Source organism: Salarias fasciatus, chromosome 6, assembly GCF_902148845.1.
Source record: "Salarias fasciatus chromosome 6, fSalaFa1.1, whole genome shotgun sequence".
NCBI classification, from domain to species: domain Eukaryota; kingdom Metazoa; phylum Chordata; class Actinopteri; order Blenniiformes; family Blenniidae; genus Salarias; species Salarias fasciatus.
The window spans coordinates 20,026,981-20,044,255 of record NC_043750.1 but is presented as its reverse complement, the minus strand read 5'-3'; the positions used below and the strand labels follow the sequence as shown (position 1 = coordinate 20,044,255).

At 46.2% G+C, this 17,275-nt stretch overlaps 1 protein-coding gene across 6 annotated transcripts in view; it reads left to right on the top strand.

The window, feature by feature from the left end:
• Positions 1-17,275, top strand: part of lef1 (lymphoid enhancer-binding factor 1) — a 42,046-nt gene that overhangs the window by 12,946 nt on the left and 11,825 nt on the right. For all 6 annotated transcript variants that reach the window (XM_030093244.1, XM_030093246.1, XM_030093245.1 and 3 more), the window contains 5 exons: positions 10,222-10,351; positions 13,535-13,625; positions 15,162-15,281; positions 16,109-16,271; positions 17,109-17,216. In XM_030093244.1, coding sequence (XP_029949104.1) covers positions 10,222-10,351; positions 13,535-13,625; positions 15,162-15,281; positions 16,109-16,271; positions 17,109-17,216 — 612 coding nt within the window. The remainder of the gene's footprint in view (positions 1-10,221; positions 10,352-13,534; positions 13,626-15,161; positions 15,282-16,108; positions 16,272-17,108; positions 17,217-17,275) is intronic.

Below are 17,275 nucleotides of genomic sequence, written 5' to 3'. Positions count from 1 at the left end.
CAGAGAGAATGAGGAGCGCTGATTGCCATGGAGCTCTTTAGTTAGCGTGCTAACGAGCCAGGTCCCTTTTGTGTTAAAACATGTGCGTAATGTCACCTCCACTGCGCTTCCAGTCCACCCCCCACCATCTACGCCCTGTGCCCCCCCCCCCCCCCCCCCCCCCCCTCCAGTGCCATATCTCTATCCCTCATGCCCTCCACAGTCGGCTCCGAAATGCAAGCTCGGCCAAGGCTCCTGCCCCAGGCGCCCAATTTACTATGGCTGGAGAAAAACTCAGTGGCCCCAAGTCACAGAGGAAAACAGCAGAGCTGAATGCTGCTCTTTCCCTGCTGCTGCAGTTCGTCTGATCTGAGCAACTGTTTCAGTGTCGTAACACACAGCAGTGTAACAATTTACACCCTTCTGCTTTTTTATGTGGCTTACTGTGGAGATTTATCCCAATTATGTTTGCTCCAAGTTTAGGCAAATCTAGAACGTGGTAGGAGATGGAAGTGTATGACTAATACTGCCTTGAGATTATTTATGTCTATTTTTTTTATTCCTTCATATACTTTGTGGGGCATTACGGCAGCAATTAATTGAAGGATGGGCAAGAGGGCAGCTGGAACAATTGACAGATTCACATTTTTTTTGGACAGCTTAATTGGAAATATATGATTGGCCATGCTTTGATTCTTCTCTTGCTCCGTGTCTGTAAGCACTGATGTCACAGGGATGAGAACAAGGCTTTGTTTTTTCCCCCAGCAGTCACTTGATGCAGGATGATGAAACCCACAAAGATATCTAGCAAGAATGTGTTTGTTCATCTGATGAGCTTGCCTTGTGCTCGGTATTTTCTTTGATCATTGGACAGCTCGGTCGGTGATGGAAGTCTCTTATTTCCCTCATAGGATGCACACATTAAATAAATGAGCTATGCCATCACAGAACGCCGTCGACCGGGACCTTTTAAATGCCGTTGATTGTTTTTAGCAAGGCAGGCTGACGGAGAAGTAGAGCTGACTCTAAAAATATAAAGGTCACGCTGAATGGATTATGTGGCGTGAATGGAGCCACCGTCCGGCGCAGCAGGAGCCCTTAAATCCACTATCAGCCGTAGCCCCCTCGGCTCAGGGGCCAGGTGACGCTTTTCATGTCCTCCAATGGAGAGACATCACAGAGGCATCCTCCACTTTGAGCTGCCCGTCATCAAACAATGCATCAAAACATCAAATCAATCCACCCCCACTGTACCCCTATCTTTGAGATGAAAGACGTAGGGGCAGATAGGAGTGCCCACCACCACAGCCCCCCTCCCCACACGTCAGTTCTCCATTTGCAGCTCTCCCATCAACAATGCCCCTTTTTAAAAAGACGCAACAATACATAAAAAGTTATGTTTGAGATTGATTTGATAAGTTAACAATGAATATCTGACCTTTGGCCACAAATCCTCACCGGATTCATCGTGCAGCCCCTGCTGTGGTTTGAAAGAGCAACACCGGCTTATTATAGCTCTGGGATTGTAACACCGTGTTCCATCAAACGCCATCATGGCCACAAATTCTACTGCCCCGGAATGCACAGATGTGTGAACATGACCAGATTTAAGTAAACCTAGCATTAACTCCTCCTGAGAGGATAGAAAGTTTGAAATGAGTTTCCAGATGTTGACTGTTGAAACATAAAAAACATATATATATATAAAAAAAGACTCTTAGCTTTCATTGACAAAAATACCAATTACATTTTCTGCTTTGGAACCGTGGAAGCTTTTCCACTCTCAGTGTAGCTGTTGAGTTTTCAAACATTCAACAAGGGGTCGGGACCACCTAAATTGAATTTTAGTAATATTTGCATTGTTAAATCCCTAAAAAAAAAAAATCCAGTTTCGGGTTTCAATGTTTAGTGGAATAGATGATCAAAGTAGACGCTCGCATATTTTCTGCTGATAATTAATTCTATTAAACATTTGAGTAGCTGCTATGAATAAATCCAGCTAAGACCTGAATTAAAACCTTGTTGTGTCCATTATATGGCTGATCATTGCATTTGTGGCGTCAGGTGCATGAGTGTACCTTATAATGTTGCTGTAACCATATGCCCCGAGTCTAAGAAGTCTCTTTTGTGCTCAAGAAATTCTCTATTACCATTTCTTTAGAGGTATTGAGGGATAAGCAGACGTTGTCCACTGTCGTGTTGTACATGGTCATTGTTTTGTTTGTGTTAAAGCTCACAAAAGCCTGCCACAAAGCTAATTGATGGGGCGGAGTTTTCTTGTGACCGATCAGATCCTTGGAGAGGTTCTTTAAGTGTTCCGTGCTTCTGCGGGGAGGGAGAAAAGCCATTTGTTCGGCGGGGATCAGATTTGAATAGCTTTGTGCTTGCCATTCAGATCTTAGCAGGGGCGTGTGCGCCTGCCTCGAAAGAAACCCTAAAATGTGTGGTTTGATTAATGACTAATTCCACAATGAAAGGCAGTTGTTGGTAGTCTTTACCAGTTAATCCCTTAAAACGTGGAATCGCACCCAAACAGTGGGCCGCTGCTGGTATTGTTGTGCATTCAATAGTGTGAAGGGGAGGAAAGGTTTGCAATGCGATCCCACAACCGTGAATGCTCCTCAGACTGTGGCTTGAGCCTCGCCTCAGTTGTGTATTCTGTAGCATACTGAAAATCTGGCCTGAGAAATGACTGTGGAAGTCCCAGAGATCAAATGCCTTTGAGTTTGGAAGCACCGATAATGTGACTGCTCGGCCAAAAGTTCAGATGAAAGCCAGGACACAGGTGTCCTTGACACCTGGGGCAAGATGGCTTCTTGTGGCCTGCTGCTAGTAACGCGTTACATAACCTTACCCTAAATTATGATCATTACATAACTTTACTGAACCCTCACTTGAACTGAATCTCTTTACAAAATTCACCCTCATTCTCATCTGTTCTCCTTTTTTTTTTTTCTTCATTAAGTCATCAATGGTAAAGACTCACTAACCCATCTTTTTTTTTTTCCCTTTCTATTCTTACACTTCATGTGGGTGGGTGCATCTGTCTGAGTGAAATACAGAAGGAAAACTAGGTCAATACTCTCTTCAGCTCAGGCAGAAGCAGCTCTCATTCAAATCACCTCCCCATCCACGTTTTCCTGGTGTGTGCCATTGAAAACCTTCTCCGCATATGCAGCAGTGGCTCCACAGCCCGCTCCGTGCCCACCTTCATCCACCTCTTGATGGCTACCTCGCGGTGCTAATATTTACCCCCCTCCCCTCTTTTCCTGTTGATGTAATGTGAAATTTTGCATTGGCGTTTGCTGGGGCTTAGTGAGAAGAGTACTGTCTCTCGCGCTCATTTCCACAAGTAGAGACACACAAAGACCCCCACCAGACTCTATTTTCCCCCCTCAACGCTGAGCTCCCAAATCCAAACTGACAGCCATTCATGCCCAGAATACCTGGGCGAAAGCTGAGGGGGGGAACACTATCTAGGTGTAGCAGGCAAATCCGCTCTTGTTCGACGGATGCATGAAGCTCCTGCATAAGGCAACTCATCAGCACTTTTCCTCTCGTTCCACACTGTGTATTTCTCCCCGTCTGTGGGTATTGTATGGAGGCCTAAGGTTTCTGCACACTAGCCGCACAAGGTTAGCTTGTGCTGCGATTTTATTTGTGTACATCTCGCAGGGCCTTGGAGTGTTGTTGTTGAATGTGGATGTTGGCACCGCCGCGGCGCCTGGCATGAATGTAGCTACTCAGCAGACCAGAGCTGGCTTCTAATGATAAATCATGCAGTGTGTTAATGCAGCAGCGGGGTTGCTATAAATAGTTTCTGGTGAGGGATGCCGATTGATTCGAGAAGGAAAAGGTGCACCGAACGTTTTCTCTTCTTGTGGTCAGCTTTGAAGGGTGAGTTCACACACAGGGCCTTGAGATTAACATTCCTCCTGGTTTGAAGCACACAGCTGATCAGGTAAATGAGGCAGACGCTTTATGAGTCAGATCTTCGGGAGGTACGCACAGTGACGGATCCCACCTGTCTGTGTTTGTCTAGGTGTTGCGATTTTCCTCAGTCGATCCAAAGCAGTTGTTACCGAGAGCAGCCCTGATCTTTGTGGGGCACAGATGCCTAGTGGGTGCCCGAGTGTGTGTGCGGTCTGCCTTTTTGTGTACATGTTTGCGTGTGTGCTCGCAGGCCTGCTGACAGTGGCACTTCAGCAGAATGTTTGCCCTTTCCTCAGTCCTTTGATGTGACCAGGTCCTGCTGTGATAATGAGCCCTGTGCCCCGACGCAAGGTGAGCATCCTGCGGTTCGCCCAGGGCTCTGCCAGAGCAGCAGCCCCACCCCCACCACACACACACACACACACACACACACACACACAGACACACACACACACACACACACACACACACACACACACACACACACACACTGCAAACACAACAGTGGAAGAGCATAGGTTGAACCTAAACACTGTATTTTCGTAATGTTTGTTATCACTACAGTTCGCTGTGTGACTAATTTTAGAAGACATCAGTTATTTCATTCTGTCAATCATCACAGTTCACAGCACAATTTGTGGAATTCTAAAAACTACCTCATGATGTTTTTAGAAAAACAAAGTGTGTGAGAGATTGTCAGAGTTTACACCACTGACTACTACGATTGCGATATCAAAATGAAATCGGTTACTTCAGCATAAAAGCCTGTTAAAGCCTTTCATGACGTTTTAAAGTTCTTTGCTTGGAGAAAATTGGATCCAACTCTTAGATTCACAGCATGTTGAGGTATTGATAACCAGTATATTATGGAATTAATTAGTTTTACATGCGTGCCTTTTCCTTCACTTTAACTTATATAGTTATGTAATCACAGCCCAATTTCAGTAAGATTGTAAATAATGATTCCTCACATGGTCTTTTGTTAAATCTTCAAATTTGGAGCCTTTTGACCTCCTGTATATGCGCCTCTTTAAAGCCTCGGCTCTATAAAAACAGACTCCCTGTTGTCACAACGTCACTGTTCCTACTTTCTGTAGCTTAACGCAGGAGAAAAATAGCAACTGATTCATTTCTAATGTTCTGTTCCTTTTCCTCTCCTCAGTTTTTAATAGCACCGCGACATATAGAAATTAAAGAGTTGAACACTTTAAAAAGCGGATAAAGTCTTTTCATCTGGGGCAGGCACATTTCACACAAATTATCTCCTTTTGCACGTTCAGAAAGTCAGAGCTAGCATGAATGGTTTGCTCGAAGCACACGGTCTTCATGCCAACTGAAGGATGATGGGTAATCCAGCTCGTCCTATTCACTTGCGCTTGATAGCAGTGGAGAGAAAGATACTTGGCTGTTAATAGCTCCTTTGTGTTCATACGCAGCATGTATGTGTTAAATTCATTAGATGCATGGTTATTGCTGTCCCTGATCCCTGCACCATGAACATATTTTAAATGTGTGTGTGTGTGCACAGCCTGTGTGTGCCTTTGGTGCGAGAGTGTGTTGGGTGCGTGTGTGCTCCGTGTTTATACAGTGGCATGTGTCAGTCATGTGTGTAAATATGAAATGTTATGGCTCGCGTGTCTGTGTGGGTGCAACACGGGTATTTAGAGGACAGCATGACAAGTTGCTCACTTGATAAATTCGTGCTGCTACGTAGCGACTATATGCATAAAATTGAGTATATGGCACGTTCCTATTTTTTGCTGCGTGGGTAATTCACCAGATTCCACAAGTTTGTGTCATCGTTTATACCTTTTGTGTCAAGTGACTTTGGCCTTCAGTGTCGCCTCTTTTATTTCAACTATTGGACTCTTAGTAGCACCGAAGGATTTCTGATTGAAACGAAAGGAGGAGAGTGAGGGAGCGATTGGGGGGGCGACGCAGATGTATATTTCTCTCCAGGGCAGGCTTTTCCTGTTATTCATAGCCTCCTCCGCTACTGTCCCTGTGGTTGGCTCCGCTTGTTCGTCTCATTACCCTGGGCGCGTGGCGCTCCATCGCTCGCTGGCGGCCCAGCTTTCTTCTCCATTAATTGGGTTTCGTTACATTAAGCCCCCTGGCCACGGGGCCATCCTGCCAATAAAACATTCCATTTTTAGCACTCTACTGGAAGCTGGTAGGGTTCAACCTGCTCTGCGAATGGTAATTGGTTATTTATTTAAGCTTCCTCAGGTTGGTCTCTACTGGTTTTGGTAAAGAGGGAGGAGAAGGGAGCCGTACAATGCTTGTACTTTACTGCGCTGCGAAGCTACTGCAGGGGAATGTTTGCTCACTTTTGTTGGGAAAAGGTTGGACAGCTTGTGCAGAAACACACCTGAGAGAGAACACCTGGTCTGAGGGCGACTGTCAGATTTCAGGCACACCCAAACTGTTTGCTCCAACGTTCAGCCTCGGCAAGAGCTTTGTCTCCAAGATCTAGTCCTTTGCTAAGGATGCATTGTTGTTGACAAAAAAAGCAGCCAAAGACAATCCTGATCAATCATAGGAGAGCGTCTGCTCCCTCGCTGTGATTTGGTGTTAATTTTCAATAATAACTCGAGCTGTAATGATGTCGCTTTGTGGGTGAAATTCAGCAGTAACTGTTTTTCTTCGTGCTTATAATCGCAGAATAATGCATTGCCTCCTCTTTCCCTGTCTCCTCTGTTGATATCCTGGGACTTTTTTTCTGCACATCTATTTCCTCCAGAGTGCAGAAAATCTTATGAGTAGGTGAGGTTTGGGTTTCAGGGTGAGGAGGGCTTCTTAGTGAATGGATTTAGCAGCATGGGAATCCATAGCCGCCACTTTAGCTGCCATCTCCCCAGCTGTTTGTGAAACACCTCACATGGTTTCTACACACTTGATTGTAGCTGCAGGCAGGAAGAGTCCTCATTGCATATAAATTACAGAAGTGGGAAGTGATTATTATAAAATTCCTGCTTTCCCTTTTTTCCACTCCACTCTGCAGAAGTGGTATAATTGAGTTGAGTACAAAAGCTGTGCTGAGGGGGGAAGAGGGAGAGTGATGCTAAAAAGGCAAAATAGCAGGGACAGTGACTCCATATTCCTCACAGACTCGCATATAAACACTCAAATTTATGCTTAGCAACCATGGCTGAGTGCTGGTGGTGTTGGACTGGATGTGAGCAGACATCGGCGCGACTTCAGGAAAGACAGACAGGAAAAAAAAAGAAAAAGCCCAAACAAACAAAAACAAAAAAAAAAAAGAGAAACAAAAATGAAATGTCCCATTTCCCTCCCCCACCCCCCACTTTCTGAGTCTGTGCCAAGTCACTGGCTCCCGATGCTGAAACACACTGGAGTGTCTCCTCCACGGAGGGCTCCCTGCCAGCTCCAGTTCCGCACAATGAATTTCTCTTAAAACCACATCTGAGGGGTTTTTTTAAAAAGGGCTGGCCAAGCCTGGATATGAAATTCCAAATGGAACGTTTTCTTTTCAATCCTCGCCGCCTCTCTTCTTTCGCGCTCCCTGAAAAATATGAATAGAGAGATTCTAAGCCTATTATTTGTCCTATACAATAAAAGGGACCTCCAATATGGCTGCCCTTCACTGCAACAGTGCCGCTGCTCCCGTCGCTGCTGACGGCTTTTCGAGTCAGAGCGGGGATGACGGGGAATCAGATTGCTGCAGCGTGGCGTGACCCTCTCGGTTGTGGTCACTCGAGGGTTTCTGGACCTCACTGTCCAGGAAACTGCTTGAAGGAATGTCTTGATTTCTGTATGTAAACTTTCCAGCAGCTGTGAAGTGGGCACAGCCGGCCAACAAGCCTCCACCTGGTGGTAAACGGGTGGCTCCGTGACCAAAGCTGGCACGTCAGTCCTCGTAACCTAGAAATAGAAACGCTCGAAAAGTGCGGGAAGGGTTTTGCTTAACCTTGATGCAGGCTTCACAGTCATATTTAAATGTATACCCGGAGAGATGTGAAGCTGTTAAAGGCTGTTATTGCTCTTTCTTTCTTCTGAAAGTAAATTATGGTTAGTTAGGTCAGGCACTGTGTGTAAAAGTGAACCCAAACAGCCATAAATTATTTGTTGGTCACAGAGGCCTGCAGATTTCTCCCCGGTGGATTTTTTTTTTTCCACAATGGAAGCCGTTTATTAAGAAGTTGAGCAAAATGAGATCTGACAGCTGTAACTGGAAAAAGCACACATGAGGGGCTTCTCTATTCTAGTAGAAACCTCAAGTTCTCAGTCGCGAAGGAGTCAGTCAGCCACCTTTTTTTGCATTATTGCCGCTTATGTATGAACAAGTATACGAGACTAACTTCAGCTGTTCTGTCCGTTCTCTTCAATACAAGTTTGAGAGCACTTCCAGCTAAAATGATAATCTTCGAGATTCTTATCTCATTCCCACAGGATAACAAATGAGTGTGGAGAGGCGTAAAATAATATAGGCGAGAATCGCTCAGCCCCTGGTGTCGGCATGCCCCAGCCACTTCAGCACCTTGTTAGTCTCTCTTTTCAGGTTTAGCAGCCTTATTAATAATCCCTCCTCTCTGTAGTGTGAGGTTGGACACTCCCACGCTCCCAGATTATCCCATCACCTTTGGCTTTTGTTGACTGGGTCAAAGAACCTGGCTTACCTAGGGCAGTTACATAAACCCTGTGCGCCCCGGCTTGATTGTTAAAGTGTTGTTGTTGTTTTTTTTTTCTACTTCTTCTTCTTTGTTTTTTTTTTGCTGTCCCCGTAATGTAGTGATTGTGTACTTATGTGGTTTGTGCTCAAGTGCTGCTTTGCTTTGAACCAGACTAGAACGTGCAGCTGAACTGGATGCAGGAGATGAGATTCTCAGCCCTGATGGGAATGATGCTTCATGTGGCTGGTCACCCACACCACATATACCCACACACACCGCACACACCAACACATACTGCCCTTTGTATTCCTGGTTATGACATTCCCAGAAGGTGGAGAGAGGGAGATTGGGGCGGGCGGGGGGTCTTAAGTTGAAGCTGGTGCCAGTCTGTGAGCGGTTCGTGGAAAGTCAGACATTCCAGACTCTCCTGTGCGTGTGTGTGTGTGTGTGTGTGTGTGTGTGTGTGTGGTGGGAGTGGGCGAGGAAGGGCACCAGTCACCACTTAGCACTTGCAGGAATGTTACCTTGGCACACACATCATTGCACAACAAAGTACGTCCTAGTAAAGAAGAGCCGTCTCCTTATATCTCAAATGATACGCGGGCTCGCGTTCATTCGGAGCGTCTTTGACAATGCTGCTGATCAGGTGACTTAAATCTGATCGCCCTTTAATGACTCTCAGGCTCGTGGGAGCTGCTCGGTGTAAGACGCGTCTCGGCGCGGTGCGCTGCCGTCTCTCTGATTAGCCATACGTCGTGTGGAGGTGATATTTTGACTCCAGCTCCGTTCCGGGCTCAGATTGTGAATAGTAGATTTAGCGTGGCTAAGCGTTGCCATGTGTTCGGTGCAGCTGAAGCATGTAAGCGCCGTTCGGTGGGGGTTGGGTCGAGTCGGGGTGTCAGCCGGGGTTTTTCGGGCTTGGTTTGGTCTATTTTAGTTGTCGGGACGTAGGTCCGTGAGTCAGCCGGGATGAGGGGTCTGCGGCCAGGCCGCTGTTGACGTGATTACCCCTGTGTTAAGTACCACTGCAGACATCTGTCTCACTCGCGCTCTCTCACCATAGTCAACCCTCCCCCTCCTCTCTCCCCTTCTCCTCCTCCTCCATCCCTCATCTCTCCTTCCCCCGGCTCTTGCTCTGTAATGAACTCCCCTTATTCACCAGCTAATGACTGCCTTTGATCTCCCGCCTAAGACCTCTGCTCTAACTCTACCCTGTAAGTCTCTCTTCTCTCTCCCCTTTCTGTGCTCTACCGCTGGTTGGCTCCTGTTCACCTCTGTTTGCATCTCTCTCTCGTTCTCCCTCTTTTTCTGTCTCAAACATGCTCACGCACCCCTTTGACTTGTTTTCCCTCTTTCCTTTAGGGAAGGGGGGGGGGGTTTCAATCCTGCTGACCTAGGCCAAACAAAGTTTGAGCTACTGGGTTCAAGCTACTAAAGGAAAAGAAACGAGAGAAATGTTTTTATTAGTCACTTCTTGACCAAACTGTTTGCCATTACTCACATCCGTGTGGAGGCTTCGCGTCGCCGCCACTGCATGAGCCGCACTCGTGCTGCACACCTCAGATCATGTGACAGGGAACAGAGCCATGAAATAATACAGCTGGAGCTCGTGTGGAATGCCATCTTTCGTTCACATTGTTTCATCTTTCACTTTTTTTTTTTTCTTTCTTTACAGTCCAACAAAGTCCCCGTAGTGCAGCCGTCCCACGCCGTCCACCCACTCACCCCGCTGATCACGTACAGTGACGAGCACTTCGCTCCCGGGTCCCATTCCGGCCACCATCCCCAGGACACCAACAACAAAGGTAAAGACCCTGAAGACAGAAAAAGTCAGATGTAATAACGTAGGAACACCCTTACTAAAAACAATCATGCTGATTTCTAGCTTACAGTGTTGTGAAAAGTGATAAAAGACGTCGTTCCAAGTTGGAATTATGTCAAATTTGAAGCACGACTGCTTGAAATGGTACAATTAAAAATGTAATCTCTGAGCAGGCGTGTGTCAGCCGAACATTTTCCTCAAACCACCTGAACACTCTGTAATTACCAGTCACCATGAGTACCACTGATATGTCATTGCTTTGGTTTTACTCTTTTCAAAATCAGCTCGCTTGGCATCAATTCTGTTTTTTTTTTGTTTTTTTTTTAAACTGAGGTTCACACAAAGTCGGGAATTGATCCAAAATGTGCTGTCGTAATTGAAAAAAATAGCAAAATCGCTAAATTTGTGTGTGAACACATGAATTGAAATCCTTTTCATCATAGAGGAAATCTTTTTTTATCGGGACATTATATACCTACATATGTTGACGTGGAAGTGGGATTATTGTGGATGTTGTTTCATCTTCTAGAGCCTGATTTGATTGAAAACTCAACTAACAAAAAGTGATGAATCTGTTTTTACAGCTTTTTTTGTGTGTGCGCTGCAGTGGTGAGATTTTCACTTCATATGATATTTAATGGAACTTGAAGATTTTGTACTGTCCTCAGTGAAACAGTGTTAAACAAGGTTGCAAAAAACTTGAGGGTTGGAAGTGATTGTAGGACTGCAGTGCAACCCGAGTTTCCATTTGGAGCTTGTGTCGCGACCTTGTCAGAAATGGAGAAACAAAGAAACCAAAAATGTGTCGTAGTGAAGCCACCCTCCTTATCATCCGCGAGTACAAACTCATTTGAAGCAGCCTGTGGGATGGCACGCCGAGCTCCGCTGCCCTCTCCCTCCGCACTCTCTGCCTCTCAGTAACAAACATCAAGCTCCAGCTCTGACAGCTGCAGAGGAGCTCCGGAGCCGTTTGGACGCGCTCCTCGGCCCCAGCACAGCTGGAGACTCTGGCAGCTTCTCTCCGCCGACAGAAAAAGACGTGGGCCCTTCATCATTTTTGTCCTGCACCTTTTCTCTTTTTCCCCGCTTTCTTCTCCCACGGCTGCCAGCTGAAAAGAAGGGGAGGGATCAGACAGGATGTAGGCGAAGATGATAGTGATGATGATGGTGATGAGGCTCGGAGGTTCTGAGAGACCGGCTATAAATAACAATATAAAAACCGAGCACAAGAATACACACAGTGCTCAGATGAAGGGAGGGGGACTATCAGAAAATTGTGCTCCACATATGTCAGATGAATCATTCCATCTGACACATTTTGAGAAAATATTTTTGTAATGAAAGCGCGAAAAGAATAGAAAGGTGACGGAAATAAACAATAAAGGCACGTTCAAGATTGGAGAATTTGTTGTCATGTCGCACACTTCAGGAGGAAAAACTCTCCGTTTTACTGTTCATGCTGGTTCCTGACAATACCGAGCAGATAGGACCCCCTGGAGGTCTTTTTTTTTTTTCTTACTATTTGATCTTTTGCACTTGCAGCCCAACAGAAATCCATGTCCAAGCAATCCAAGATGCAGAATTAGCTGCAAATGATTTCCCTAGGCATATTCATGCGTGTATACGAGTCGAGCCGGGCTGAAGATGCTTAAAAAGAAATCTCTCTTATTCTCTTTTTTGCTGTCCCTCTTGCTCTTCCTCCCTCGTATCGACCAATTGCTGCTTAGCTTTCCTTCGTGGGCTCAGACTTTGATCTGCTCGTTAATTATGAAAAACAATCATGGATTTTCTCATTATGAGCTTTAATATGCACAGGGCCGCAACGCAGAGAGGAAGGTCGAACGGCGGGTGGGGTGGAGTTGGGGTGGGGGCGGGGGGCTTTGATCATTTTACACTGAAACCTTTATTTTGTTGAGAAACCACGTACAAAACACCTGGTCAGATCTGAGCGGTCGCACCCCGAGAATCTTGCCGGCGCAACTTGTTTTGAGAGGAGAAGCGAGCGCCAGTCTTTAGTCGGACATCAGTGAGAACTTGCGAAAGGGGGAGTGAGTAATTAGGCACCTAAGGGGTGTGAGTGACAAGGTTAACACGCCGAGGCTCCGTCTTCCTCCCCTGCTGCTTCAACCCCGGCCTCCTTCTCTTTTGCCCCTCAGGAGGGCCCCGAGGAGTGTTAGGTGGTGGATTAGCGGGCAGGGAATAGCGCTATCCGTGCATTGAATCCGGCATTGCAACATTGGCTTTGGAGATATAAGCCTCCCACCCGGCCAGCCTCTCGGAGGAGGGTGGCCCCTTCAGACTGCAGCCTGATGTGAGAGAGAGCAAGAGAGAGAGAGAGAGACAGAAAAGACTCAGTGGGGATTAGAAGATGGTGCTAATCTGCAGGCATTTGCCCTTTTTTCTTTATGTGCGAGTGTGTTTGAGCACACATGTAGACACATTCCTCTTGTCTGTGTATGAACAGTATTTCCTGTTTTCCTTAGACTTTCTGTCCTATTATTACTCTCTGTGCTCTAAAAAAAAACCTGAATAGGTGTTGAGCTTGAAGTGTTGCACATATCAAGTGCTTGTCCTCTTGTAAAAAGAGACCCCTTGACCTTGAAACCTAGTTGGAGCCTGCGAATGGGAGGCGAAGGAGCTTAGTCCTGGAGATCCACCAACAGTTAGTTCAAGTCAATCTGGTGTCTATAGAGAGAGCTGCAGCCTCTGCCATGAAGAGGAAGCCTCAATTATCCAGCTTAAAGATGCTGAAACACACGGGATGAAATCGAATTAAGAGGACAAAATAGTTTCCTTTTCTACTGGTCGTCAATGTGAGTGAGGTCCGGGGTCACACTGGTGCCCCTGTGTGCACTGTCGCCAACTTATGGTCAGGCAGGAAGAGCAAGGTGGGGATCAGGAGGGTTTTTATGTTTGAATAAAACTGTTGAGTGAAAGCGAATTATTTGTTGTTCATACATCCTCAAACAATGAAAAGCATTTTTCTGAAAACCACAATGGATGAGAGTTTTCTCAACACAATATTACTACAAAAAAGTTACAAAGGTATCTCAAGAATACACAACGGAACCTGAATGAAAGAACCTTTGATCCTTAATGTAGACTAATTTGTTGTTTATTTGTGTCTGTTTTCTGAGTATTTATTGTCTTTTCCCTGTTTGTTTAGGAATGCCGAGGCATCATCCCGGACCAGACATGCCCAATTTCTACTCGCTCTCTCCTGGAGGAGTCGGGCAGATCACGCCACCGCTGGGATGGTGAGTCCCCAGCAGCTCTCGCTCCCCTGTCTCTTCACGTCACACGGACACTGACACTGTTCCCAGCTTTGTGTGCTGAGGAGAGGACCGCTGGCCTGCAGCAGCGGCGGCAGCGGCAGCCGGCTCCTCGGGGAGGTCCGCCTGTGGCTGTTTCTGCTGCGCTGCTGCGGCTTCAGACACGCCGCCCCTCTGTGTGCCCAGTACATGTCAAACACATCAGTAGTATACGTGCCCCTGCATCGCCATATGGCTGCTTGACCCCCCCCCCCCCCCCCCCCCCCCCCGATGCTCTCTGGAAGCACTTCTCTCTCCCTTTCTGAGACCCACTTTGTCTCAGAAAGTTAGTTTTTTCCCTCTTTTCTCATTGCTTTTTTTCATTCCACCCTCGTCACTTTCTCTCTCAGTGCTATTTTTTTTTCTTTTTCCAACATGTCTTACTTTTCTTTCCCTCACTATCTCCTTCTCCGCTGGTGTGATGGCTTCAGGCGTGCGCTGAGTGATGCCAGATGTAAGGTGCAGACCAGACGTCGTCTTTCTCAGACCCCCTCAAATCCGAATGCTTACACTTTATTTTCACATTTTTGATTTAAGACCGTTTCCCAAGATAGGAGCTTTCATGGAGAAGTGGCTCTTGATCTGTGATCAACAAATCTACTGGGACATGGTGTCTGCAGGAGTATACAGTGATGCACAAAGTCATGTAAATGTATACTGCAAACACTTTTTTACAAAGTGTCCACATAATTGAAGCATGGCTTTAGTTTTATAAGCAAGCGAAATGAGATAAACTGTAAATTGATGCTCAAACTTTTGGGGGCCTGCTGTTGATCCGACGACAAACCGCCATTTATCATGCCTGGGGATCGATCTGAGAGAATTTAAGATGTGACGAGGGATGAAAAGAATATGGAAAGATTTCCTCATGTGTAGCACAAACCATGTGCGGGTGAGGAAATGCAAACAAAATTGAAACGGAATTCGAAAAGAGCCCGGCGAGTTTCTGCGAGTTGCCCCTCTTTTCAGCCCGATGTCGATTGTTCTCGTGGCGCAGCGGGAACTCAAACACCAGCACCACTTGTGCTTCCTGACTTTATTAGCGACTGTCGTTGAATCATTGCACGCACAATAGACTATCATGTGAAACAAACATGCAGTTTCCTACGCCATAGAATCATAAAAAAAAAAACACCAATGGCTTCCAGCCTTTATTTGTCAGTGACCCTTTCATACGAATCAATGTTTCCTTGTGTAAGCAGTTCAGTTGGGATTTTCCCCTCCCAAAGTGTTTCATGTAACTTAATTTTCAGACGCTGGAATGAGTACATTTATATTATATCTCAAAGAACGAGGTCGAAGAGTTGCAGTTTTTTTTTTTTTATTTGATAAAAACAATGGACTTTTGCATATTTCTTTATGTGCACAAGTCGTTTTCATCTTGTTTGGATGCACAGTAGCGGGCTTTCTCCTCGGTGGCGTTTAAGTGACCCCAGTCGTCCTCCGCTTGCTTTTATTAATCAGGCTCTGCTGCTGTTGCAGGTTCTCACACCACATGGTGCCCGGCCCCCCGGGTCCACACGCCACAGGGATCCCTCACCCGGCCATCGTCAACCCACAGGTCAAACACGAGCCTCCGCATGAAACCGACATCATGCACATGTGAGTCCCGCATCGAAAAGATGCTTTACTCCACTCTCGCACACAGTGGCTTTTTCCAGGTTTTTTTTTTATTTCTTCTCTTGAGCTCGCGCCTGACACCGCCGCCCCCGATACTTCCAGGTATTTGTGCTCCGTCGCCGCAGTAGGCCTGCGCCGAACAAACCCATTCTCCTGATGCGAGCAGATAAATGGCGGCGGCCCGTGCCGGACTGATAACGGGGCCTGTGCTTCATTCGGCCTCAGGGATCACAACACTCTTAGCTGGGAACAGATACAGGCCCCAGATTAGTGCTCAGATGAACTGAATTCACTTCCCCTCTGTGTGTACAGTGGGAAGTGCTTTGAGCACAGCGAAGTAGTTATCGCTGATATTTTCATTATTCATGGCCATCCATGTAGCACGACTGTGCTGGAATTAGGGGGAAAAAAAAAAGGTTGTTAGAAAGTAATTCGACGGTTTGAGCAAAGCGTCTCTGAGTGTGAGCATTTGGTTTTAAGTAACTGCCAGCGTGCCGAGGACAAGAGGGTTTGGTTGCCATTACTGGTGAAGTAATCTCTCCGCATGAAGGACTGCGCCTGCACAACTGCACATGATTAAAGAGGCCGAAGCCCATGGCGTGGCAGCCCCTCTCACGCTGCCTCGCCAGTGGTTGAGAGCATCCAGACCCTCGCCGCATTTTGTCGCCAGTGTGGCACCACAATTTCCTCTTTCAGTTGCTTTGCTGCTTTTTTTTTCCATTTAATTTTCTCTTGTTTTTCAACTATTTCTTCCTTTCTTACCTCCATACATGCTGTTGTTTTAATTTTTTTTTTTTTCCTGCAAACAGGAAACCCCAGCACGAACAGAGAAAGGAGCAGGAGCCCAAAAGACCGCACATCAAGAAGCCGCTAAACGCCTTCATGCTCTACATGAAAGAGATGCGTGCGAATGTGGTCGCCGAGTGCACGCTGAAGGAGAGCGCCGCCATCAATCAGATCCTGGGACGAAGGGTGGGTCGTGTCATCGGTCCGCCCCGATGCGCTGGTTCTTATTTTCATTTCTCTTTCGCTTTATTTTTTTGTTTATGGACTTCAATCACTACCAGATCACAATTTATGCCGCGGCTGTGTAAAGAGGCCTACATGGACTCGCTTCCCAAGCCCAATTACTCAGAAAAGTACAAAGATCTCTCGCTTTATTAACATAGTCTTTTATGAACCAGTTGTGATTATTGTCATAATGATTGCCCGGGCCAATTACGTCCCTTTCAGCAGCGCAGATACAGACTGCCTATCTAAGTGACATCTAATCAAATTGGCTTTAATAAAATATGCCTGGATAATGGCATGGTTGGAAATGACAAAATTTGTTCCTTTTGAGGATTGGGAAAAGAGTGGAACCACAGAGCCATGTTAAAAAGCCCTAACGAATAGGCCCAGTGGTTGAGGCAGCCAGCCACAGCAAAGCCGGGTTTGTGGCCTGCATAGGGTAATTGCTTGCTGACATAGTTTGAATAAAAAGCGCTGCTAAATTGGAAGCAGTGTTTTGATATGAAATCAAAGTTTTTTTTTTTCTTCCCTTCTCTTCTTTCCCTCTCCAACTCTTGTGCATGTTAATCTCTTCATCATGTTTCCGCCTTCTTCTTTGTGTCTTTTATCCGCCTCCCCCTCTTTTTTCTTTTTTCTTTTTTTTTTCTTCTCTACACCAAACGTTTGGAAGTTGAAAAGATCTTTTTTTTTTCTTTACCAAAACACGAGCACACTTCTCTATGCAGGGAACATGCGAGTGCATGCCAGTAATTGACTGTATGCTATTTTCCCCCCCTAATCTCCTTTGTACTGAAACAGTGGCATGCTTTATCTCGGGAAGAGCAAGCTAAGTATTATGAGTTAGCCCGCAAGGAACGGCAGCTCCACATGCAGCTCTACCCAGGCTGGTCCGCTCGAGACAATTATGTAAGTATCAACAGAACAGATTGGAAGAGGTGCGTGTGCGTGCGTGCGTGCGTGTACTT